The 25,711-nt window shown below is 42.5% G+C and overlaps 1 protein-coding gene across 2 annotated transcripts; it reads right to left on the bottom strand.

Moving 5' to 3' along the window:
* Nucleotides 1–378: 378 nt before the first annotated feature.
* kdm6bb (lysine (K)-specific demethylase 6B, b) lies at nucleotides 379–23,897 on the bottom strand. 2 transcript variants are annotated; one of them, XM_074671856.1, is made up of 22 exons: nucleotides 23,724–23,897; nucleotides 21,249–21,388; nucleotides 17,208–17,258; nucleotides 16,085–16,208; nucleotides 15,124–15,180; nucleotides 14,637–14,856; nucleotides 14,287–14,532; nucleotides 13,015–13,173; nucleotides 12,654–12,941; nucleotides 10,009–12,566; nucleotides 9,774–9,900; nucleotides 8,776–8,881; nucleotides 7,827–8,032; nucleotides 7,109–7,254; nucleotides 6,950–7,018; nucleotides 6,710–6,858; nucleotides 6,432–6,546; nucleotides 6,164–6,351; nucleotides 5,892–6,033; nucleotides 5,693–5,819; nucleotides 5,338–5,508; nucleotides 379–3,292 (listed from the first exon to the last, which is right to left on the bottom strand). In XM_074671856.1, exons 4-22 carry the CDS (start codon nucleotides 16,201–16,203, stop codon nucleotides 3,269–3,271), a joined length of 5,217 nt encoding a protein of 1,738 aa, XP_074527957.1. In that variant the 5' UTR covers nucleotides 16,204–16,208; nucleotides 17,208–17,258; nucleotides 21,249–21,388; nucleotides 23,724–23,897; the 3' UTR covers nucleotides 379–3,268. The 2 variants fall into 2 exon arrangements, with proteins under 2 accessions (XP_074527957.1, XP_074527958.1); XM_074671857.1 differs by lacking the exons at nucleotides 379–3,292; nucleotides 5,338–5,508; nucleotides 5,693–5,819; ... (1 more) ...; nucleotides 6,164–6,351; nucleotides 6,432–6,546 and having other exon boundaries at nucleotides 6,723–6,858; nucleotides 7,109–7,265.
* Nucleotides 23,898–25,711: the final 1,814 nt, after the last annotated feature.

The raw sequence follows: 25,711 nt of genomic DNA, 5'->3' as shown, positions 1-25,711 counted from the left end.
CCAGTCACATGTTGTGTCCCAACTGTGGAACAGCCAGCCACCACAAGCCAGTATTTTTCTGTTGATAATGGCGACGCTGCATGTAGATCAGTCTGAATCAACTGGTATATAACCACCAAACCAGAGCACAGGCATATAGACGGTATCTTCAGGGAGGACCGAAGGCTAGTGCTCGCTCTGCTAGCTATAGTTGGACCTGCAGACTCTGATCCCTCTTTCCCCTAGTGTGCGAGTGTTGTGCCATAAAGACCACACCATAAATATATATTCTTTTAAAAGGGGTCCAAACAACAGCTCATACCACAGGGAAAAATCAAAGGCAAACCCAATGATGAATAATTTATCAAAACATTTTATTTTATCGAACAACAATACAATATGTCACAGAAAAATCACAGGGATTTAAGACAGGTCTGGCTCAGGTTTCTTCTATGTGAGTTCTTTTTGAAACAATGAGTGCAGCATAAATCAAACAAGTCAAGAGGAAAAAGAGCATTATTACATCCTTCAAATAATACTAATAATAATAATAATAATAAAGATGAGGACAGGACACAGAGAAAAATTGAAACCCAGACGTCATTGAAAGCCACATCCCTAAAAGTCTCTGCAAAAAGTGTCAAGAATTACAACTACTGCTAATGCTCATCATAAAACCACTAACGCCTCACAAGATTATGAATTTCATACAATGGAAAAACATTTTAAAAGATCTCGTATTCATCTGTTAGATACAGTACAAAGACATCATCCCATTTCTGTTACCAGTAACTGTGTTGAAATGGTTAAGCACCAACCTGTTGGTTTGAGTTGTATCACTGACTTGTGTTCATATATCATTATATGCTGTTTAATGAGGGAGCACCGAGGCAAGGGGGGGTCTAGCACCATGAAAATTAAACCTCCCCCCTGATTGCACTTCCCCTGTCCACACATTATGACCATACTACATCTTTAAAATACCTTGTAGGCCCTTATCAAGTGAAGTACCTTTTGATATGCAATAAATATTTAAGAAAACAACCATGTACAGTATAAATAATGTCACAATTTACAATTTTTCCATTTTCTCTGTAATCCAAAAAACAGAAACTGACAACAAAAAGAGGTATAAAAGTGGGAACAAAAATTCCCATTGCAGTAATTGAAACTAGAGTGAATCGGGATATTTTCAGGGTGTTTTTCATAATATAGCAACAACAAAAACAAGTGACTGAGCTGGACAAGTTTTGACCATATACAAATTAGATTTCTGACTGAGAACAAAACTACAGAATTTTTCTAGTAAACCTGAAACAGATACAGTATGTACAGTGAATGGTGTGCACAGATAGATGGGGGGTGGGGATAAGATCTAAAATAAACAGGCGTAACCCGTGGATACAACCTAACAACAGCTCAAACATTAACATCTTTCCATATTTCAACCATCGGTGACAGAGCGTGATATAAAAAGTTACAACATCCAATTCATTTCCTCAAGTTCAATGTGATACTAGAACATTTCTTGAAACTTGATTTCTGTGTATTTAATGCTGAAAGATTATTAAATTTAGAAAGTTTATACCAGAGGCAGCCCTCTGTGCTTACAAAAATGCCTTGACGGCTCCTCAAAAAACACGAAACAGTGAGACAAACAGCTGTGATTAGCCTGACCCGAATTGTGTCTGATTGTAATCTGTCAGAACAGGATGGGGCCAGGATGTATATGCCAGAGCAAATAAACAGACACGTGCACATTAAATAGTCAGAAGAAAGAAGCATCATTGCATGGTTTTGTCCACCAGAGAGCCTGAACAACTTTCTAACAACAACAATGTCAATTTAGCCTCAAAAATCAAACAGCAGTCAAAAAATTTGCATCAAACGCATACCAACCACAAATAAAGCCAACGTAAGCTGGCAAACCCAAAGCTTTTATTTTGAAGTATTAAAAACAGAAGGGCTGATGTGTGGGTCATGCTGAAGTTAAAATGCTCTCTAACTGTTGAACTGTAAACACAGTGTGTCAAAGCTGCTGGCAGTGCACAGAGCTGATCCTGTTCAGGACGGATGTTTGAATAAAAGTGAAAACAGTGAGGTGCCAGCCAGTCTGGACATCTGTTTGGCCTTGCTGGCTTTTGCATTAGAAGATCATGATTGTGTGTCTCTTTGGACGAAGTACTTTTATCAGACTAACCGGCACTTCACTGACACGACCACCCCAGCCCCGACCGCAAGTCTATGCACACCACCGTGTATATCATAAATTCATTCACAATGTACAATTATTTATTTTCTCTGTCATCTAGAAACAAGAACATAGCAACAAAAGAGGTATAAAACTGGGATTGATTTCCCACTCCAAAGAATAAAAAAACAACACCATGTCTGTTTTATGGGTGTATCAAAGAAACCACACTGACGACTATTAAGCTGGACTGGTGAAAAAACAAACTCTTCCATCTACAAAGCTGATTTCCAACTAAGAATGAAACCATATTAGTCCTTCAGTCAACCCGTATTTTAGAGAAACTGAGCAAAGTTTTGATTTGTTTTTTAACACATACATAAAACCTTATTTTTGTGTTTTATCCCCAAATTACCTCTCCTCTAAATACAGTTTGCAAGGCCAATGTGGTGTACTTCTAGGCTGGTAAAACTTTTTAAGTATCTAACGAGAATAAATAAGATTGGAATAGCACCTCAAAGAGTATACAGACAGGAATTACATATGCCAGAGTTTACCTGAATACCAAACAAAAACAGAAACCAAATATAATGCCAAATGTGACAATCAGCTACTTCTCCTGTGAAGCCATTCCCCTGCTGGTACAACAGAATCACAGCAAATTCATGGACATATAGAATAACTAGATTGGTGTAAAAAACTTCTACTTAATTTGCATAAAAGTACCTGAATTAACACACAGAACCGGCTACTCGACGCTTTAGAATCACAGCAGTGTCCGTTGAACATATAACCTGATTTTCAGTGCTAGCAGTGCTCACATTTTTTTTTCACGTCTGAAATGCTTCTTATGAAAAGTACCAGTCTAGTCATTCTATTTCAAAACACTCGTCCAATCAGCAGCTGGTATGGGGAAGACAGTGAGCTCGAGTTGGATTGGCTGAGTATCCATACCTTATTGTGTGATGTAAACAATACTGAGTAAACGTGATTGGCTGATTTAGAGGGTTTTTTTCAGGAACAGATTGCCTTGAAGACAACGTTTGTGCTGCCATTAGAGTTTTGGTTTTATGGCTGAAAGATGCCGGGGAGGAGTCGTCACTTTGAACAGGGAGCTGGAGCCTGGAGGAGGGAGAAAGAGGAGAGACCGACGTTACCTAAGCTCATCAGTTTTATCTGTGGTGATCTGTCCTAATTGTATCTCCAACAGATAATGAAACAAAACAAACTGAGATTAATAACCCAATGTGAAAACAAAACAGTACAAGCTTCATGTAAGACATAAAAACAAAAGATTTATGAATTTTTCCCCTAAAACTTAGTCTACAGCACTAAGACTGCTAATCTTACATATGCATTGAACAGGTTTTTCCAGCAGCCACTGGATATTACATGAGAGCACATTTACGCCTGTGATTCACAACATCTAGAGCAGAAGAAACAAACACAAAAATCTCTTTGAAATGCTCTCTGGTTTCAGTCAGCATTCCAACACAACCTATATTCAGATGGTATTACTACTTTATGTGAGTTGTGTTTTGATCGTCTGACAGCCGAGAGCAGAGGCTGTTAAGAAAAAAATCTCCCTCTGATGTTCACTGAGGACTTCAAAGTCTAATGCCAAAAGAAAAGCAAATGAGGGCAAGTTTGTACATCTTGTAAAAATCCAGAATCAAAATGCTGTTTGTGAAGTGTCAAACTTCAGATCCCATAAAGAGATGGTTTCACATTCATATTAAATTTGTTCACATTTGATTCTTTTTTGTCTGTTGTGGATGTGTAACAGAGACCCATCAACATGCAGATGCAAAAGAACAAATGATGGCAAAAGATGCATGTCAAAAGATGCTGGAAAATGACGTCCAAGCAAAAATGGGACAGGACCAGTACATATCATGTACTACTGTCATGCAGAGATGATGCTTTCTGTACTATTCGAACCAAACATAGTTATCAGACAACTGTTCCTAACTGTGTTGTTTGCTTTTCAAAAAAAGATGTCTTGTGCATAAAGGACTTTGCTTGACGGAGTCCAATTTTACGCACAAAAGAAAGAAACAACAATGTTCAAAAAATCAAGAATATAAATTTGAACAAGCTTATATATTTTGGCCGATACCAATATCCAATATTTACATTGTTGTTATGGCCAATAACCGAGATTTAATTATATTGATATTGGTAAAAAAACAAAAGACAAAAAACCTGAGATGATGTGTCGAGGTAGTTTGAAGAGAAAGAGCGGCACAATTGTGAGAAAAGACGACCATGGAGAGGATCAAAGGATGGAGCATCCGGGATGAACGCGATCAAAAAAGTACATTTTGTCTGTTTTTTTGGATCAAAAACAGGAAGAGAGACATAAAAGAAGAGGGTCCACTCTTCTTGGGTAGTTTTGGTGTTTACATAGTCCTAGAAAAAAATATTATTTGGGTTTTAAACATAGACTGTATAAAACAAGGATGAAGCATCCACGATGCCATCCGTCTGTTCTTGAAACCGTGAAATGCAGCCAACCTGTAAATGCAGCCACATTCACTATGATGCCAGCTGTGAGTTTTTCTTTGAGCAGCTAAAAGGCGCCTCACATGACCTGAGCTGTGCCTCTTATTGGAAAATCAAACAATCCAAATAACTTCTAAACCGCGGAGATAGAAAAAAATTCACTCATCGTACATTGTGTGCCAATAATGAAATCAGCGTTTAAGACCCAAGTGATTTTTTTGGATCAGGCTGTAAATATGCTTTTTAATGCTGTAAAAGTCTGTTTTTATGGCTGGGTGAGTACGTGACTTTCAGTCTTTCTGCAGCCAGCCTCAAGCAAATTCTTGACGAACAGCAACTTTTTTGCTGTCAACTTATGAGTAAATTTGGGCTGATACTGATATGTTAAAAAATGACCAACATTGGCCAATACTGATATTGATACCGATATATCGTGCATCCCTAAAATGTCAGAATTCTTATTTCTGTTTTATTTCATTTGTTTATTCATTTATTTAATTTTAATCAGCCATGTATGATGCAGTCTTTACCTGTGCAAAGTAGAAGAGAAAAATACACAAACATGTGTCTTTGGTGTATCTGGACGAGCCTCAGAACCTTCCTCAGAGCCAGGGGCTCTCTGGCATGTGTGTCAGTAAACAGGATTATAAAGTGTGACTGACCAGTGTGAAGCTGTCGTATGTCCTCATCAGCTCCTCTATCAGATACTGTTCCAGCACCACCACTCCTGTCAGCAACGGGCTCTTTGCCCGGGCACAGTCCTCACAGTGCACCACGTAGCTCTTCTTGCTGCTGTTTTCACTGGTCACAAACAGCAGGTCAAACACCTCCACCTACACACACACACACACACACACACACACACACACACACACACACACACACACACACACACACACACACACACACACACACACACACACACACACACACACACACACAAACAGATAAGATCATATAGCATGACCAAATAGGCAGAGCACAGTTCGGTGACAGACAGACGCATGAATAACTCACGTCGCACTCGTTGCAGTAGTATGCCGGCTCGTCCTTCACACGGCTCTGGTAACAGATCTTCTTCCCGGCGGCCACCAGCTGGTCTCTGAGAATCTGGATGTGCTTCAGGGACTGTATCAGACAGAATCTGAAGGAGACAGACGAGCAGATTGTGACAGACGTAACACAAACGCATGCAGAAAAGCACACAAAGACATACTTGATCATCTTGAAGGTGTCCTGGTCGCTGATCTTGATGGTGCGAGCCACATTCCAGGAGACATGGATCATGGGAACGATTGACTTCACCTTCTTCACCTCATTCCACTCGAAGCGCTCCAGGGCGAGCTGATACTGGTACGCTGGGAGAAAAAACACACAAACAGAGGTGAGGCTGGACAGGAGGCCACACTTTAAAACTGCATATTAACTCGTGTCATGATATGTTAAACTAGTATTTTCTCTTCTTCTTCTGTCCTCGTTTTAACTTACAGTTGAGCGGCCCCACATTCCAGGCGATGTTGTTGCACCAGCCCACCGCCTGAACCCAGTGAACTGTCCCTGCATTGATCCACACCAAATCACCCGGCCTCTGAATGAATCGATACACAGGGATGTTGGAGCTGTAGAGATCCTCCAGGACCGGCCACCAGGAGCCTGTGAGGTAGTCCACTCCATGCCTGATGGAAAACAACACGTGAAAGCGTATAAATACATACTTCTGCATCTTTTACTGTAAATTTGAAGGCTCCACACTCACTTCTCACAGAACTTGTTGATGGCCTCCCAATATTGCTCGTGCACAGCGAACCACTCACAATCACCAGGCCCGATGTTGATGTTGACTGAGCAGAAATTGTTGTTCTCCTGATGACCTGATGAAGCACAAGTGACAAAAGTTTAATGGGCAATGTCAGTCTGATTAAAACAGGAGAAAATATTTAAAAATAAAAACAGAAATTGAGCAACAACTGAATGAAGCGAGGTTTTAGAAGAGTCAACAAATGCTTAATTTTGTGTTTTTGGACACACACTGACCTGGCGTGCGGCTGCCTGGCACCTTCATGTACAGCTGGACGGTGTTCATGCCCAGGATGGTGTGACCGACGTGACTGAGCATGTTGTTGCTGGATTCCACTCTCATGAAAGCTGGCAGCTTCAGCAGCTCCTGCAGCTGGGGCTTCCATCTTACAGTTAACATATGACAGGTAATGTAAAACGACAGGTACATACAGTAAGCTGAGTGAGAGCCTGTGCAATCAAACTTCATCAGCTCACCTTTTAGGGTCAGACAGGTCTATGTTGGTCCCAAATTTAATGATCTTCCCTCCTGATTTCTGCTCTGAGCTGTGGAGAAGAACACAAACATATGACGAGTGTTGATCTGGCGTTAAAATGTGTCATCTTTCAATAAGCTAATTACACCTCTGGGTTTACCTGGATGCACCGGTGACAAGACCAGAATTGGCTTTGATGGTGGCAGAGTCGTGACCGCCTTTACTGGCGGTGATGGTTTGACCACTTTTAGAGTCTGAGGGTTGGGTTTCCTCTCCATCCTCTTCATTCTCACTCTCCTTCTCCTCCTGTAACACATCTACATGAGCTTAGCTGACAGGTTGGCCAAAAATGAATGCAGCATCACACATTACAATTTGAAGCTCACGCCAGGATAAAGACGGTTTAAGAAAAGATGGTTTCTGTTGACCTGGATTTTAGTTCTCTGTTGACTTTGAGTATGTGGTGATGAAAAAAAAACCCTGCACACAAGTCTAAGAGTTGTAATGAAAAATGTGCATATACTCTGCTTTCCTTTAAAGGATTATGAGAGGAATTCTTAATAGTGGGAAAGAGCATGCTGATGAGGTATTCTGCTCATTTTTAGGCTTTGCTTTGCCCCTCTATTGGTTTTGTAGTAGCCTTACATAATTCACAACTTATAAAGGTCTGAATGTAACTCAAGCTGGTGTCTTTGAACCCCTAATTTCAGCATGTGTCTGACACCCTTTATTTAAGCTCCCAGCCCAGTCATCCTGGACGCCTCATTCTCTGTTGCCACTTAACAGTGTTGTGTTCCTTTTTTTAAAAAAATGACAAATGAGCCCTTTAAGGGAGATTTACCAACATTTGTGTTCAATCATTGAGGGAAAATGTCTACCTGCAGGCTCTCCTGGAAGCTGGAGGCTTGATACTGGGCGTATTTGGCGATGGTGGTGTGGGAGCGGCTGCTTTCACAGGGCCACGTCTGCGATGAACCACTGGAATTCCAGTTCTCATCAGCTGGCTGCTGAACCTGAGTCCTCACTTCTACCGCATGCTCCGCGTTGGCCTCCACCAGAGATTTGGTGGAGAAGAGACCAAGGTCTAACGTAGTGTAGAGAGAGAAAACCATAGGATAAATATGAGTTTCCATACTCTGAATGTTATAACACACATGCCGTGGATGTGGCTGTGGCTGTATTTGATTTACACTCTTCAAGACACTGGAGTTTTAAGGCACTCAAAAACACTTGTCTTTGCCATTCAAAATTATTGAATTTGTTTATCATTCTTTACCCCCTGGCTCTTAGCTTTTTATATTTAACAAACAATATGACACACAGAGAGACTGTTGGTGTAAAAATAAGATACGTTAGTTTATATAGGATGATGTTCAGGATACAAGCTGCAATATGCAAACCTATTCAAAGTAACCATGGCCCAGCCTTCACGCCATGTTTTAAATAAAGTACATTCAAATCTAAAGATTAAAAACACAATCCATGAGGTGACTTTTAACAAACAGAGCTGCTCCATAAGTGGACAAGCTATAAAAGGTTTTCAGGATGCTCGCGTCAGGATGCTGCATTAGCACATTAGATATTCATTTTTAAAAACACCATGTACAGAAGCCTAACACATTTGAATCAGTTAAATTAATATCCCTTTTTCTTTCTCTGCTTGTATGACAGTTCTCACAAAACAAAACGGCCCTAATTAATGGCAATGTGTTGCTAATCACCAAAAAACTCATTTAGGCTAAATGTGATTTGATAAATACTCTTGGACTAAGCAGAGTAAATGAACTGAGGCAAATTAGCTGAGATGAGTGTAGTTTATAAACTCACTAAGGCGGAGGGAGCCAGCGAGGCCTCTGATGACAGTAACAGCGTTTTTGGGATCAGTGCAGAACTGGAGCAGAACCGGAGAGAAAGCGTCCCTTTTACTCTCCAACTGAGGGAAACAGAAAGTGAGAATGAAAACATCTGAATACAGCAAAATTCAAACCAGTGGACGTCCGTGAAAGTGCATCATAAGGGAACTGTCTGTGATATTAAGTACTTTAAAGGTGCATTTATAGTTTTTTTTTTTAACTGAAACAAGAGTAAGGAGACAACAAGCAAGCTAGATGCTGTGTGAAGTTGTTGCTAACATTAGCATGCTACCATAGTCAAGATGACAGTGCAGATATTATATTGTTTGTTATTATATTTGTAAATCTAAGTACTTAGGAATAGAATATGAATTTTTCTTTTTAGCATTTAGCACACACTGTAGCTATTTTCTTTAAACTGTCTTTTGAGAGAAATGCTAAATGTACACTGACAAAGCTGTGCTTTAACCTTTGAGCTAAATGCTAACAACAGAACGGTCACAATGTCAATGCTGGTGTCGTATCTTGATAGTAATATTGATCAGCAGAACATCATTTCTCCTATGTTGAGAGTACCTAACAGTGAAGCCGTACAAAATGTTAGTATACCATGTAGTTAAAATAGCAATGAAAACATTTAACATTATTTTTTTCCTGTTAGCATGCTAACTTTTTCGTTTCAACAGGGTGATGCTGAGGCTAATGTAAATATCATTTGTTTCGCATTAATATTAGAGGTATTTGGGTATTAGTCCCAAAACAAAGTATCATAGTAATTGAAAAAAACTGCGCTGAATAAAATTTAAGAGATTTTTTAAAGTTGGTTATGACTCTATTCTATTTACTAAATTGGAAAAGTAGTTTAAGTTAGTTTGAAGCAGAGCACCACCTGAGCAATACCTCAGAAAACATTAAGGATACAGCTGAACATAGATTAAATAGTTCACTTTGAGCTGATTTAAAGTCACTCACGTAGATGCTCGGTGTCGGAGGGTTCAGCCTCTCTCGGGGAATAGGGATGACAGTGGGGATGTTAGGTTTGACAGAAAAGGCGGGAAGCAGGAAGGACTCCTTGAATTTTCCCTTTACCCGTGTCCCTCTAAACAAAGACAACAATAAAATCAGTTTCATCCAAAGGAACAACTAAGATAAAACTGTTTCTTTTTTGCAAATAAATTTGTTGCTCAGACTCTTTGAAGACACTCACTTGCAGGCTCTGATCACTTCAGCGGCCGTGTTTTCAATGCCGATCTTAGTGAGTGGGATTTTTTTCGCCTCCAGCTCTGATATGTTGAACGTCTGTCTTCCATTGATCTCAAGTTTAATCAGAAGGATCTTTAACTCCTTACACAAGCCCATGGACAGCGCTTTCAGTTTCAGAGGGTCAACAGGAGCTAAGGAGCTGGGAGGTTTAGTTGCTGGTGAGGACACACATGACTTGGATGAACTGATTGTTACAGCTGATGCTGAGCTTGGAGTTTTGTTTGTGTTTCCAGCTGCTGCTGATGTCTTATTCTCAAACCCATCTACTTCTTCTTTCACTTCTGTTTTCATCTTTTCCTCAGCGTTCCCATTGCTTGCTTTTTTCCCCTTGCCATGCTTGGTTTGATTTTCCTGAGGAGTCTGGCCCTTCGTACTGTCCTTGGGAGGTCTGGGTGAATTCCTTGAGATGACAAGAACCGAGGATGAGACACCCCTGTCTTTGACTCTACTTTTCTCATGTTGTTTATTTTTAGCACAAATGACACTGCTTTCTTCTGTCTTGATCTTGATCTTTATCTCTCCTTCTCTCTCTTCATCCTTGCATTTTCGCTTTCTTTTCCTGTCTGCCCCTTTGGGATCCGTCTCTTTGCGGCTTCCTCTGCCGTTCTTTGTGGTGACAGTGATGAGGCTGGTGAACGACGCCGTATGTGTCGCGGTTAATCTCAGCTTTGCACTCAGCGACCTGTCCAAAGGAGATGACTCTGTTTTCTCAGTGATGACCTCCGTCTTCTTATCCTCTTGTTTCTCTTTCTTGTTGTTCTCCATTTCTTCCTGCTTCTTTTGCAGCTGGGCTTCCTCAACAGGTTCCTTTGGATCAGTCGAAAAGTTGGATTTCTTCAGTGTGCCTGAGGTAGTGTGAGTTAGCGATTGATTACTGGGTTCTGATGACTCTAAGGGATCAAGTTTGGGGAAGAAATCCTGATGCTCATGAATCTCTGGTCCCAATGCAAGGGCAGAGGAGGACTTTACTCCTCTTTCAGTGTTAACAGGCCCACCGAACGGGCCGCCTCGACAAGTGACCTTCTGGCCTCCAAGAAAGTTGGCGAGACTCTTGAAGACGTCATCCAGCCCTGTTTTATGGTGGCGAAGCTCATTGAGAAGAGACACTGAAGTTTCCCCGCCACAGTCCACCTCTTCTTCCTTCCCTTCCTTTGCAGTTTGCAGATCACTGAGTGCCGGCATATCTGTGTGTGAGTCATCAACCAGAGCACCTCCACTGGACTCTCCGCCCGTAACCTCCAAGCTCTCACCATCCACAGGAGGAGGGGAGAAGCATTGCGTTGGACTTGGCTGCAGGACGGGTCTGCTTATCACTCCCTTTTCTAACTCTTCCTCATCGTCTCCCAGATCTGACACCGGAGATCCCTGCCAGCTGAGGACAGGGGGAGTGTTTGCAAGGTTGTCTCCTAATTCCTGCAAGTTTCCCATCACAGCAACAGGCTGCAGGTCTGGAGCGTTGAGGACTCCCTGCCCATCATCTTTGTCGTGAATCGGCTGCTCTAAGCTCACAGAGCAGGCTGTAGTGAGGGGCTCTAAGGCTTTGAACAGAAGAGAGGGGAGGGTATCATCCGCTTTTGCTTTTGGTTTGACTTTCATTGGAGACAAAATGATGGTTGGCGTTTTGCTGGTCTTACTGTTGCTGGTATCCCTGCATGGAGACTGCAGTAGCTGGTCCTGGACAGGAAGTTTTAGGTGACTTCTGCTCTTTTCTGGAGTTTTGTAATTCTCAGAGTCTAGCGATATCTGGGTCGAGCTTTTTGTGGATGGTCTGTGTGTCCTCTCCTCCCGTTCACTCCTCCCCCTGTGCTTGTGTTTGCTTGGTGACTGGTCTTGCTTTTCTGGTGATGGAGTTGTCGTCAGTGTTTTACTTACTTTGGCTCCGCCTGATGAGTTGGAAGTGATTGAGGTACACATTTCTTTGTCTGCTACTTTACTTTTCAATCCAAACTTTCTCTCCTTCTTTGCTGCTTTATCCTTTTTCTTTTTCCTCTCAGCCAACCGTCTTTCCTCTTTTTTCTTACGCTTCTTTGTTTCTTCACTTTTTCTGTTTGTCTTTTGGACCTCAGCCTTTCTTTCCTTTTTCACTGGCTTGTCATTTTTAATCCGCTCTTCCATTTCTGTCTCAGGCTTGTTTGTTCTCGATCTGCTGTGGGTGGTTTGTCGTGAGCAGGGAGACCGCGACATCTTTCGGTTTTTGACCTCTGAGAACCTGGACTTTTGAGATGTGGGAGATGCTGAGGATGCTAGGCTTAGTCTTGAATTGTGATTGGGACTTCCCTGGAGTTTCTGCTGTCCTCTGAGGCCAGGACTGCACTGGCGAATGATTGATGGACCTTTTCTGCCACTGGCTACTGTGTATGAGGATAGACTGGAGGAAGAATGTGGACTGCTGGCAGTTTGAGGACTGCAGTGGTGTGAAGAGTAGGAAGGCGAGTCTGAACCAGAGGACTCAGAGTGGGCTGGATCCCTTGAGCTGCCCCTTTGATGAATACGCTGAGGTTCCTGCAGAGTCGACAGAATATGTGATCAGACTTTTGTTAAAGAATCACAATGAGGCCTGCATTTTAAGGTCTGAAGTGAGTTCCTTACTGTGCTTTGTTTGTGGTGATGGTTTCGTGACTCCTTGTCCTCACTGGAGCGTACAGGCGGGTTGTGCTGTGGGACTCTGGGGTGGCTTGTGTGCCGCTGATACTGGTGATGATGGTTTTGGTGGCTGTAAGGCACACGGGTGTGGTCTGCTGGTAAAGAGGAGATCTTCTGGTTGACCTTCCCTCTGCTGTTTCCATGATGTGGTGGTCTGCTGCCACAGCTCTGGTTCAGACCTGCTGGGCTACTGTTACCAGAGCCGTGTCCTCCAGCTCGTAGTTTAGAGGTTTCCTTAAAAACAGGTAAGAAGGGTCAATGATCACCTCACCCTTTGTTCAGTTTTCCTCTTTGTGTTTATTCCTACCTGTTGCTGTGTGGTTGAGGTCCTGTGGTCAGAGTGGTGGAGAGGACCGGCTCTGTCGTGAGGAGGCTTCCAGTCATCTTGGTTGCAGCGGTGGTGGTGTGGTGGTGGTGATGGAGCGTGGGAAACTAAAGGGAAATGTCTCGATCCCAGATGAGATGACTAAAAAAAGATGCATAAGTCTCCTGTCAGTGAAGCTGAGCAGCTCATGTTAAAAAATGAATGTTTTATATTTCACATAAGTCAGGTATACATTTTGACCATAGACTGTATAAAACATGGACGTAGTCTCCCCGACGTCGCCTGTCTGTTTCTGAAACGGTAAATGAAGCACATCGGCTATAGCGGCCATATTGGTAGGGGCAAGGGCTTCGAGCACAGCTATAGGGTGCCTGTCGGTCACGTGACCCTAAGCTATGCCTCTGATTGGGCGAGCTCATGGTCTTAATATCCCATGAACTGCCAAGTTAGAAAAAAATGTACCCCCCTTACAGTGTGTGCCGATAGTAAAATTAGCGACTCAGACAGGGGATGTTTTTTGAACCAGGCTGCAATGACGTTAATTTCTGCTTTGAAAACAGCTTTTTTTTACTTGGTGTGTTTGTGACTTCCGGTACTTCTGGAGCCAGGCTCAAGCAAACACACGAGAAACAGCAGATTTTAGCACTTCCACATTGTCTCATATTCTTAGACTGGAGGGTTCCACTTGATTTTGACCCTCCTGCTTATTACAAGAGTTAAACATCAACTTAACCCCTTACTGCCTGAATTAACAAGTATAAAAATAGATTGTTTTGATGTGTTTTTTGCATTCTTACAGATGCTAAATTAAATGAAGATTGTAAAAGTGAGTATAGTACACACAATAGTTATAACTAAGTTATATAGACATGAAAAGTTCATCCCTTGACTAATATATTGTGACAAACTGGATCTGATACGATCTTTAGTGTGTGTAGAATATGAATTGATAGGTAATAAGACCTGACAGGGTATGTCACAATTTTGCAACAACAGGCATCAAAGGGTGAAGTGGCCACCTCCGGTCTTAAAATATGAAGGCAGCGTGGAAGTGTTAACATATGCAGTTTATCAGGTGTCCAATTCAAAAAAAGTTGTTTTTTATGGCAAAAACTTGCACGACTATGTTATATTTGCATGACTTGACTGACAAGCAGGAAACTGCTTTGCTTTTTTCTTCTCATTTCCAACATGGAGACCACAAACTAAACCTCATTAATAGTTTTTGAAAACAGATGATCCACAAAACCTGACCTGATCAGGGCCAGAATCTCTCCTCCTCTTGGCTGGACACTCTTCCCGGGGGGACAAAGGGTACTGTGGAGGTGGACTGTGCTGGTGCGGTTGGTCTCGCCGCTGGTGAGGGACTGGCCGTTTCCAGGGTCCTGGTCTGCTGTTTATCATTCTGTTTGGAAAGTTCCTGCGACAGTCTGATGGGGCCCATCTTTCCGGCTGGGACTGGAGTTCTCTGTTGTTACGATGCAAGCGAGGACCCCCATGCTAGCAGTCAAATTAGACGAAAAAAAAAGACAAGAATGTTGACATTCTGTAACTCAGAGTAAGAATTGTTAAAAAGGGATTTCCTTTAGGTCTGTAGTTCTCACCGCTGAAATGCTGGCCTCGTTGTCCCAGTTTGTGTAGCGCTCTCTGGGTCCTGTTAGATAACCGTTGTTGGTGCCAGGTCGATTGTGGAACGAGCGCGTGGAGTTGTGATGCCAGTTCTGGGCCTCAAACGGCCGTTCTTTGCTATCCCAAAGGCGTGGAGGCTGTCTGTATCCTTTAGAGACACCCTTGTCCTGAACATGGTTGGCGGTTCTCTCTCCCCTGAAAAAAAAGACAAAGTGGACTGAACACCAAGTATGACAGTATAGATGCTCGATTACAACAACAATGCCAGAGAAAACATTGAGAGTTGTACTGTCCTGCTGCCCAAGTGTCCAGAACAAGGTCAGTTTATGCTCTTTGAAAAAATCATACTTAATTCATCTAAGTGCTATCAGGAGCAAGTGAATGACTCAGACTTAGTGTTACCAGCTGCAGAGCATACGTGCTCAATGCACTGATGTTTATAGTGATACTGTTTTTACTCACCTGTTATAGAGACGGTTTGATGGAGGATGGTGTGACTGATCGCGCCCGTCTTGGCATCTGCAGAGATGAATAACAGAAGAAGTGTCAGACTGAGCGGCTCAGTGTTGGAGTACAGCAAAGCCTTTCTGTTTTTACTGACTGTTGACTTCACTGATGATCAATTCCCTTTTTTAAGTGTTTTGTGAAGATGCGTGCTCCGTCTCTGATTGTTGTATCAACAGTTCCCGGCTGATGTCTAAAACACTCTGTTTTAAAATCAGCCGTGCTCTGCTTCAATAAAAATGTTGTTGCTCATTTCTCAGCCTGATTGTTTTGAAACAACTCGTCTTTCTGTCTCACCAAAGTCCCAGCCCTCTACTAGTCACACTCTGTATTTCTGTCAAAAACCACAATTACACAGTTACAGACAGTCGCTTTCATCACAGCCGCCCTTGCTGCAGATGTACGGTTACACTGAAGCTTCTCTCAACTGCAGCTGAAAAAGTCTTGGTTTCATTCAGCAGAGGCTCACTTGTTCAAAGTGCAGACGGACTTGTGCTCACAGCTGCAGCTGGAGTACGAGCTTTTCATGAATATGCTCCTCACAGTTTCAGTTAATCAGCTAGTCTCTCAAAGTGGTGCTTATCTTGGATCAACCCAGACAACAAAGGCAGGAGCCCCACCTGCTGGAGTGACCCCCAGTGAAAAGTTCAAGGCTCAAGTTGTTTCACTACCCACTCCCACTGAGTTTAAATTCCTCTCAGAGCATGTTGGACCTTTTTCCCCCCAGTCGTCAGGCTGCCAAAGGCGTTTAAGCTGTTTGTGCTGTCTTAACTGTTGCTGCCAACAGTCTCCCATTTGAGAGCAATCAAGGCTGCTGTGGTGCGATTGCAAATCTTTGTAGTTGATACATAAGATCCCACTAAATGTGAACACTCTAGCAACGCTCTGTGAATGAGAGTGAATTGTGGGCTGCGCTGACCTTTGAGTGTGGTTCCAGGGGCGACTGTTTACAGGGGCCCATTGTCCTCTGTTAGGTCCCCCAGCTGAGTAGGAGTCCCATGTGTTACGGCCAGAGTACAGCTCTGCTGGGTGATACATGCAGCCTGAAAAACAAATGTAGATTTTAGTGCGCTGTTTGGGATTTTTAAGTTAAGAGAGAAAGTATGATACACCATGAGACGTGAGATGAAACAACAGAGTGCTTAAAAAGAAGGATGGATGGCTTTTTCAGAATTATCATCTACTTACTCATTAGAAACTAGAAAAGGCAATTGTGATTGTCAAGCAACACTTTAGTCCTACTTTAATGTTATACTTCCTTTCAGCAGACTGTCTGCTACAATTTGGTGTTAGTTGCAGGTTTGTATGATAATTTGTTTCCTGACAGTGTTGAAAATTATGATGACCCAGTACATATTTCATATTCTGGGTCTTAGTATCCAGAATAAAGCCAGGATCTGGATTGTATTTATACATCAGTCAGAAATTATGGTGACCTTGTCTTGTATTGTTTTGCAAAGCAATCCGACCATTTATTGTGGAGTTATATACACATATGGTGAAAACGGCCCTATCTCACAATGATAAAGAATCCTTTAAAGAAAATCCTGGATCCAAAATTAAACCAAATCCAAAATGTAATCACTTCTTCTTTATCCCATTTTGAACATTTCCTTAAAATTTCATCACGATCTGCTCGTTACTTTTTGAGTTCTGTTCTTCACAGACAAACATATAAACTCTCCTTAAAACATAACCTCCTTGATGGAGGTAATGAAGAGGATCTCTGATAAAACAAATCAAACCCAGCACACTAACACTGTGCTGTAGGTGTATTCAAATTCTGAAGTTCAAAACAGTGTTTACCGGTATGTGCATCTCTACACCTTCAACATTACTATCTTTGACAGCTGCAGAGGCTGCTGAGCTTTGTTTTCACACAGCATAATGACTATAATCTCTCTGTGAATAAGCTTTTAATTGAACAGACAGTGCATCTGCAGCTGTCCTCTAATGCTAAGTACTACTATTATACTACCAAGTGCTGCAGTGGAGAACACAGGGCATGTTTACAGAGAGAGAAACAAGTGTTTAGTTGTTACCAGTCTTGGTCTGAGTTTGGGAAGCCCTCCACTTCACACCTGAGAAACAACCTGTGAATGAGACACATGATGAGATACAGAGAGGAGTGTGTTTTTCCCTAACATGGGAGTAACATGCTCTTTATCCCCTGGGGCTGTGATTCACACCCAGACCTAGCTGTCATGTTGTGTATCTGTTTTAGATTTTATTCCCTTGTTCTCTGAATCCTGCTGCTTTGTATCTGTTCAGCCTTCATATCATCAGTCAGCCAGAGCTGCATTTTGCATTCAGCTTCTCTCTAATCGCTGCTTCCCAGCAGCCACCATAGCCAGTGGCCATCCAGTGATTGAAGGAGAAAAAACACACACATGGCACCGAGATGAAGGACCATGGCAACCTCACTTTAACGACAAAGAAGAGCAGAGGGAAAAACTGGGCGGGCTGCTGGAGTGTACTCTTTACTCCTGTGACTGAACTGCTGATTTTTCCTCTAATCGACACCATCCTTCGCTCTTTTAGTCTAACTGCATATTATCAGTGGCTACTTCAGTGAACATGCTAATATCTGTTTCTTAAACACCGCTCACCTCCTGTCTCTGAACTTCATAGTTTTGTTTCTGTTTGAAGAAAATAAAGTTATTGCACAGTTTGTAGTCTTATCAAGTTTCCTTCCCAGCTGCCAGACACCCAGTGTGCTGTTTTTATGACACCTGACCTTGTAAAGATTAGCTCTGCTCAATGAATGGAGCCCTGACAGGTTACATCTTTTTATTCACTCATTTCCCAAAGCTATTTATAATCACTACGAGGATCTGCTCTGCAACACATTACCACTTCCCTTGTGGTGCAAGTTTATTTCATGCACGTTTGTTTGTGGTGAGACTGTTGCAGCTGTGCTATAGTTACCTCTCACTGAGTGCTGAATGAACCACCTCTTCAAGAGTCCATTTTACTACCAGTTGCTAGAGCAACTGAAGCCAGACAGCTCTTACTGCTTTGGCTTCAGGCTTTTTGGAGTCAACTGCATTCAGATTTATTTTTAGAGCAGGGAGAGGACACAAAAGACTGTTATGAACATACAATGCTGCACTGATAACAAGCTGCATGCCTCTTTCCTAAAATACAGCTCTGCTTGCCTTCGTTCAGAGCTGTGCTGTAGATGGATCGCATCCGGTTAGACCCAATCTTATCCTCATATCACCTCCTGTTCCAGCATAATCTGCTGATTATGAGACCAGCTTTTTCAATTTCTGTTAGAGCTGAAGTAAAAGTCACATTAATAATCATTTTAGCTTTGTTTTGTGACATAACTCTAAGCGTGATCTCTGTATCTCTAAGATTAGCAACATGTTACACTTCTTTAAATCCTAAAATGTGATAAATTCCCCTCTTTATAACTGTGCAAACAACTCTGTTTAAATGTTTGATCATCATTTCAACACTCATATAATCTGTCTTCTAATCAGTGTCGCAGTTTCCTTGTTTCTTTGACAAGAGAAGAAGCCTCCCTGTGCTTTAAAACCCTGAGCTCGTGCTCATGTTTGGACAACATTACTCAGATACAGACCATCTGCTGCAGACCCTCCCTGCTGCACACTGGAGCACACTGTTGTTACACTGTTGTAGGGGGAGCTGTCAGTCAACAGGAGCTTAAATTTGACTCAACACAACAATGGCTTTGTGCCTGCAATATTAAACCCATGTGTGCTGGGTTAATTCACCACATCTGGAAATTTGCTCCAAGGCCAAATGATGTCATGTGCAAAAGGGGTTAAGATGCAGTCGGGGGTTAACTCTGTACTTTACAAGTACATGAAGCTGGGGAAAGAATGTGTACTGCAAACAGTAGACCAGGAGTAACTGGGAGTTATTGTATTAGATTCCAGCTGTGTGAGACAAAGGCATAACTCTGTTTCTGTAAAGAAGAACAGAAGATGTGTCATAACGTTGGAGGTAGAGTTGTTGTGATACTAAGAAGCAGAAACATCTTCTCCTGATTTACTGACAAGAGCAAAACACTAACAGTGAGCTGCCAAGAGTGAAATGCTAGCCAAAGCTACACCACACAACCGTGAGTCCTCTGACACTTAACTCAATTTAGTCCTTAGTGAGTCTGTGTCTTGGTGCTGTGCTTGCTGAAAGTTTGTTTTCATCAGTGTGAAGATCATTGTTTGACGAGGCTGAAGTGGACACATGGAGGAGATTTCACAGAGAACCTCTCTTGTTATGTCATTAGTACATTAAAATAGGTTACAACCCACTTGAGCACTATTATTCACGCTAATAGCACAGTTGTTGTACTGATATTAGCTTCAGATTAATTGCGTCAGTAGCTAACAGCAACAACAGTAAGCTCCCTAAGAGCTACAATGGACGGATCTTGCTAGGCGCCGCCCTGTTGGCTATGGCTGCCTTTTGCAGCAGCTCTCTCTTCTTTGTCCTTTTCTTGTAATTTTCTGTCTCTTTTTTGTAATCTTTGTATTTGAAGTGGATCATTACTTTGTATGGCTCATTTGTTGGTCATGGACACCAAACTGGTTTTGTCTTCAGTTATATTTTTACTACTTTTTCTCCTGTGTTTGTCTGGAGATCCTACATGGAACCAAAGCTGTATTGTTAACATGTGAACTCAGCTGTTAGCAGCCTGTAGCATGTCAATGCTAACTTGTGTAAGGCCTGATGTTTCCCCACAAGGTGAGGAGAAGGAGGCGAGAACGACATGCTGGTTCTCAGGTGTGAGCTAAGATATGACGACATGGACCCGTCCTTCCATCCATCGTTATCTGGAACGTAAGCTCTATCTCCAATAAGATGGACGAGCTAGCTGTGCTAACCCAGCAACAGAGGGAATACCAGAGGGCAGAGTAGCATCATGCTACTCACAGACATAGCTAATGGAGCTAACATCAGACACCAACGCCACATTGGAAGAGCTTCACCTGCTGTGAGCAGACAGGATCCAGGAGACAGAGACTGAACAGACTGCTGAAGAAGCTCAGTCCTGGACCCTGTGGAGGTGGAGGCTGGCTGAACTGGAGAATGATGGACAAGCTGTCATCATCTATTTTCTTATGGACCTTTTTGCACTTTCTATACACTTTCTTACTTTTGTTTTCTTGATTGCTGCTGTGACTTCAATTTCGTTGTACTTGTTACAATGAAAAAAAGTTCTATTTTTATATTCTTATTCTTGTAGTGTTTATTAAACATGCCATGACTTACAGACACATTAAATAATTATCTGTATTTGATTTCATGTATTGCTAAGAATGAACTCCTGAGCCATCGTACCATGCTCTGCTGCTGAAAGATGAATCACATTTTCATCCTTGTTCTAACATGAGGATCTGCAATTAACAGAAGTCATTGGAGAAGTCTGAATTCATCAACTGACGTTTAAAAAATGTTTTTATGAATGAGCATTAGTTTTGACTTCAGCATGTAAGCATTTCACCTATATTCCATTGAGGTTTGGGTATTGTGGTGACACACCAACAACCCCTGATGCAGTCTGATGACACTCATGCTAGCATCAGTTTTAGTAATGAACTAAAAAGCTTTTGGGGTTTGATCAAGATCCTCAGGGGACATGTGTTGCAAAGAGAAGTATTGTGTAAAACATAATGATAGCACCCAGATGAATACACTCAGCATTCTTTGATATTTGTTTATCCTACTTCATATTTCTATCACAGCCCTCCTCCATGATTTCTTTATTGGAGTATCACAGCGGTATTTGATGATTAAGATACTGGGATCACCACAGAGAGGGGGAAATGGCACTGGAACATCTGTAGCTGTTATTTGATAGCTGACACCTACTGGGAGGCTCAACCTACTGTCTGCACCCCTCAGACTGCTTCCTCCCTCTCGCCTGTCACCAAGGAAACCCTGTTCATGTGCCACACATTCACTCAAGTCCCTGTTGAAAATCCATTTGGCAGTCTAACCTTTTCACAATTTCATCACACTAATCCCATTTGTTAAGTGTAAATTAGCAACATTTATTTGAAACCTTATAGCGTGTGTGTATGTGTGTGTGTGTGTGTCACCATCCTTACCTGTCAGTGAGCTCTGGGGGAAAAGGGGGAGACACGCTCTGGTCTAAATTTTGATGTTGCTGTCAGTCAGGAATAGCAAGCCAGCAGACCTGCACAGGCTCAGATCCCTTTAAATAGACATGCTCATCCTCCGCTACTGGCTGGCAAACACACATAAGCGCACACACACACACACACACACACACACACACACACACACACACACACACACACACACACACACACACACACACACACACACACACACACACACACAATGGAGAGAGTGAGGAAATACCAGAGTCAGTCGGTGCACAGATGTACCAGAAAGGAAGCTCATATTATTTCAAATCAAGGGCAGGATCTCTCCTCCATCCCTCAGGTATTCCTTCCATTCTCTTCCTTTTCTATTCTTGTCTCTCCTTCCTACAACACCACTGTTTCACACACATTTGCACTGTTGCAAAACCTGACCCCCTCTAGACAAAGGAGGGGAATGAAATGAGATGGGAGAGGAAAGATGGGCCAGTAACCTTTGACAGGCAAGCAGGTTTTTTTCCTCCCACGTTTCCTCTCTCGCGCTGTAATGTCACCTTTGCTACCTTCACTTGTCTCAACAAGGATCCTTTTTTTCTATCCTGATACCCAATATCCCAGCCTCTTCCTTTCTCTTTCAGGCTATGTGTGCAGCTCTGTCTATGCCTCACCCTCCCTTTTCTCTGCACGCTGTGTCCCTGTATCCCTGGCAACCGATGATATCATTTCGTCCGGAGCTGGGAGCAAGGCCTCAAGCAAGGAGGGGAGTGTTTGCAAGTGTGTGTGATTTTGACACTGAGACAGAGAGGAAGGGGAGGGGGGTTAATGTATACCTCCACAGTGATGTCTCTCTGTTTCCCTTCCTCGAGTCTCTGCAACAAAAATATTTATTTTGAGTCAAGAGCATCCATTTCCTGCAAACACCCACCAAATTCTGCCCTCATTTTGTCAAATCAGCAGCATGTCACATCCCTGCACACTCTGTGAGGCTGCTCTCTAGCTGCAGAGGACCCCTGCAGATGTGCATCTCTTCTTTAGATGGTGTGTCTGTGTGTGTGTGGGTGTGTGTGTGTGTGTAAGTAGTAAGGATCCCATACCATAAAAGGAAGGATGGGCTGCACCAGACCAGGCCTGTCTCTGGTGGCTCCTTGGCTAGCAAACACGGGAAGTAGATGAGAACAGATGGAGGGGGAAGTAAAGAGCGACAATGTACAGACCCACCCTGAACACATGCACATGTGTGATTTTTATTGGATTCAGGCCTGAAATAGCGTCACGGTCCTGGAGAAAGAGCTTACAGTACGAGGCGAATATCAATCACATTTCTAAAAATAACATCCTGCAGCCCCGCGTCCCTCTCTGCTCTATCCCCTTCTCCCTGTCTGTAACAGCAGCTTCTCCTGGTGTATGCTCCATAAAGCACAGCTCTTTCTCTCCCTCTCTCTGAGGGGTGCTGGAATGTACCAAAGCAAGGTCAAGAGCAAGAAAAGAGGGGTGTCGTCAGCAAACAATGCAACAAAAATGTGCAGCTTTTTAAAGGACTGAGACAATAGAAGCAGGTTAACAGTGTTTGCAGATGATACATGAAGCACATGATTGTGTGCACATGCATGTGTGTGTGTGGAAGAAAGCTGGTATTGTAAGAAGAATGATTACCTGGAATTGCAAATCCAGGTGATTACCTAAGCTGGCAGTCACTTCAACTGGAAGCATGAACCGGGTGCACGCTGTATTGTACGCTGGCAACAGTTTCTATAGTTACCTTTTGTTCATTCTGTTTTAGAAAAGGAGCGTTTGTGTCAAATATATGAGCCGGTTATTAATAAAAACACAACAAAGCCACGAGTTGTGTGTAGCACAGTGAATTCAACTTTCAGTGGCGGCAAGACTGCATGTGACTTGCCTCAGAAACTCCTCTAAATTAAGATTAAGCTTCACACTTTGTCACTCTGGAGCTTTTTACTACTGTACTCCTCCCACAAACACACACACTGACACACACACACACACACACACACACACACACACACACACACACACACTGACACACATAAGCTGATATTCAACAGTTCAACGTTCCTCAGAGTACAAACCTAACCACAGCACAAGTGTAACCGCAACAGCCCCCCTCCACGACATCCATCATTCCACATTTCTGCGCGTGCACTACATGTCTGCATTGCATGTGTGCATGTATGTGTGTGTGTGTACGTGTGTGTACGTGTGTGTGAGGGGGTTCATGCATGAATGTGCAGCAGCACACAGTCAGCAGACACACTGCAGTATGTTCAACTAAGACAGACACATCATTCAGAGTAGTGACACTCAGAAAAAACACGGTAACTATCACATACAGAGACATAAATACAAGCTCACTCTCCGTCCATGCTACACAATAATCGCCGCACACATCTATGCAGACAAAGGGGAACAAGACATTAAACGGCTTCTATACTTTACCTCTGTATATGTCTTTGTTTCCTGTGGTCCACACACCCCCTCTCTTTCTCCCCTTTTCCTCTCTTTCACTCCTCGCCACCTTGTCTCACCCGTTCCTCTCTCCTCTGTCTCCTTTCTTCCCCTCTCCCCCTTCTTCCTGTTTCCACTCCACTCTCTGATGCTCGGGCTCTCACAGCAGACCGATCCATGCACAGACACCGGCAGGGCGGGCTTTAACCACCTGCCAATCACCAGGGCTGAGCCAATGAGCGGGGAGGAACTCCTATCCATCTCACTTCACAGCGAAAAAACAGGAGGCAGGAGGAGGGGAGAAGCAGCAGACAGAGGCATGGAGGGAGCTTTTTATTTCCTTTTTCCTCTGTGTGTGTGTGTGTGTGTGTGTGTGTGTGTGTGTGTGTGTGTGTGTGTGTGTGTGTGTGTGTGTGTGTACACACAATATGTGCATGTGAGAGTAATTGAGAGTTGGAACATGGCCAGTACAGTAGAGAAGATATTTTAAAGCCCTCCACAGCTGTAGTAGAAATGTTCCTAGCTGGAAGAGCAGCACATGAAGTGATTTTCTAAACTGAAGACTCAAAAATGCACATTTCCAGCACATAATGTTAGAATACAAAATATTAAAAGGCAATAAGAAAAGGATGTAGAAAAATATCTGCAAATACTTCTCACAACTGACCCAATTACATTGGTGTAGCTGCAGGTAACTTTGCAGGATTTGCAGGGTGACAGAAGGTCTGCCTGTGCTGGCTGAGCTCAAATGTCAAGCGACAGGCGAACCATGGGAGGAGGGGCTACAGCTCCTGGCTCGTGAGGGAGGGTCTTTAAGCCTTTGTGGCTCACAATGCTTCAACCTCCGCTCACTCCTCCGCTCATTTCAGCCGACAGCGACTAGCAAAGCCGGGCAGAGCCGCTGAGCGGCGGTGAGCGGGACAGACAGTCGACGACGAAGCAGACGAGTGTGAGTGAAATGGTGGAAACAGACAGTTGACAGACTTTTTTTTAACCTCTGAAGTGCCTTAGCAACAGCCCCTGATCAACTCGAGCCCTATTGGTCAATGTGTAGCCCCATGTGTGGAGATGGACCAATCAGACGGCGCTGTGGAACACTCAGTAAGGATAGATTCGTGGGCCAGGATATGTGCTAAATTGAGCCCCCTGGTGGCCCCGTGGAGGTGTGGAAACTGTCTCCTGTCGAGAGCAAGAGAAGGTAGCATATGCTGTGTCTGGAAATTTCTTTCAAAAATAAAAAAGCTACCGTGTTTGGGGATATAATGATTCATTAAAATAGCAAAGACGAGCAGGAATTGGATTTATCTCAGCACACAGTTTTTAAACAAAGCTAAAAAATCAAAATAATCATCAAGGCTAAATTAAAATATCTTTCAAATTTGATTTGAACAACACATTTAGTGCAAATAAAATACAGTTCAAAGTACTTTTACAGTAATTACAAATACATTAAGAATTAATGTAAGAATATGCATTAGAAGAGAACTATGGCAAAACATTTAAATATAGGCCTAGATTTGAGAGTAGACTAATGCACAACAATAAGTATTATTTAAAACAGTTTAAAATAAGCAAAATCATTTAAAAAGTAATAATATTAAAGATAAAATAAAGCTAGACTGAGAAGAATGGTCTTTAGTTTATATTTAAAAGTATCAGTGTTTACAACTTCCCTGTAGTAATAGGTGACAATTAAGGTAAAGTTTTCTTTGTATACATAAAGTTGGGTATTGTAATATTCATAGAAATGTGAAAAATCCCTGACAGCACACGTTTTGTGTCTAAATTGGAGGCCTCTCTAGGACTACTGTTATCATCATACAAATAATGATAAAGAAAAACAGTCAAATAAATGTATATTTTTCAAAAGTGAAACATTACATTTGCACTTACAGAATCATTCTGTTTTTTTTTTTCTCTTTTTATTTAAATAGCATGACACAAAACTGACTACTTGATATAAAATATCAAGATGCAGT

Source organism: Halichoeres trimaculatus, unplaced genomic scaffold, assembly GCF_033239565.1.
Source record: "Halichoeres trimaculatus isolate MK-OKI-2021-1 unplaced genomic scaffold, fHalTri1.1 fHalTri1_scaffold_6, whole genome shotgun sequence".
NCBI lineage: Eukaryota > Metazoa > Chordata > Actinopteri > Labriformes > Labridae > Halichoeres > Halichoeres trimaculatus.
The sequence above is the reverse complement of the archived record's forward strand: the minus strand, read 5'-3'. Positions and strand labels throughout refer to the sequence as shown.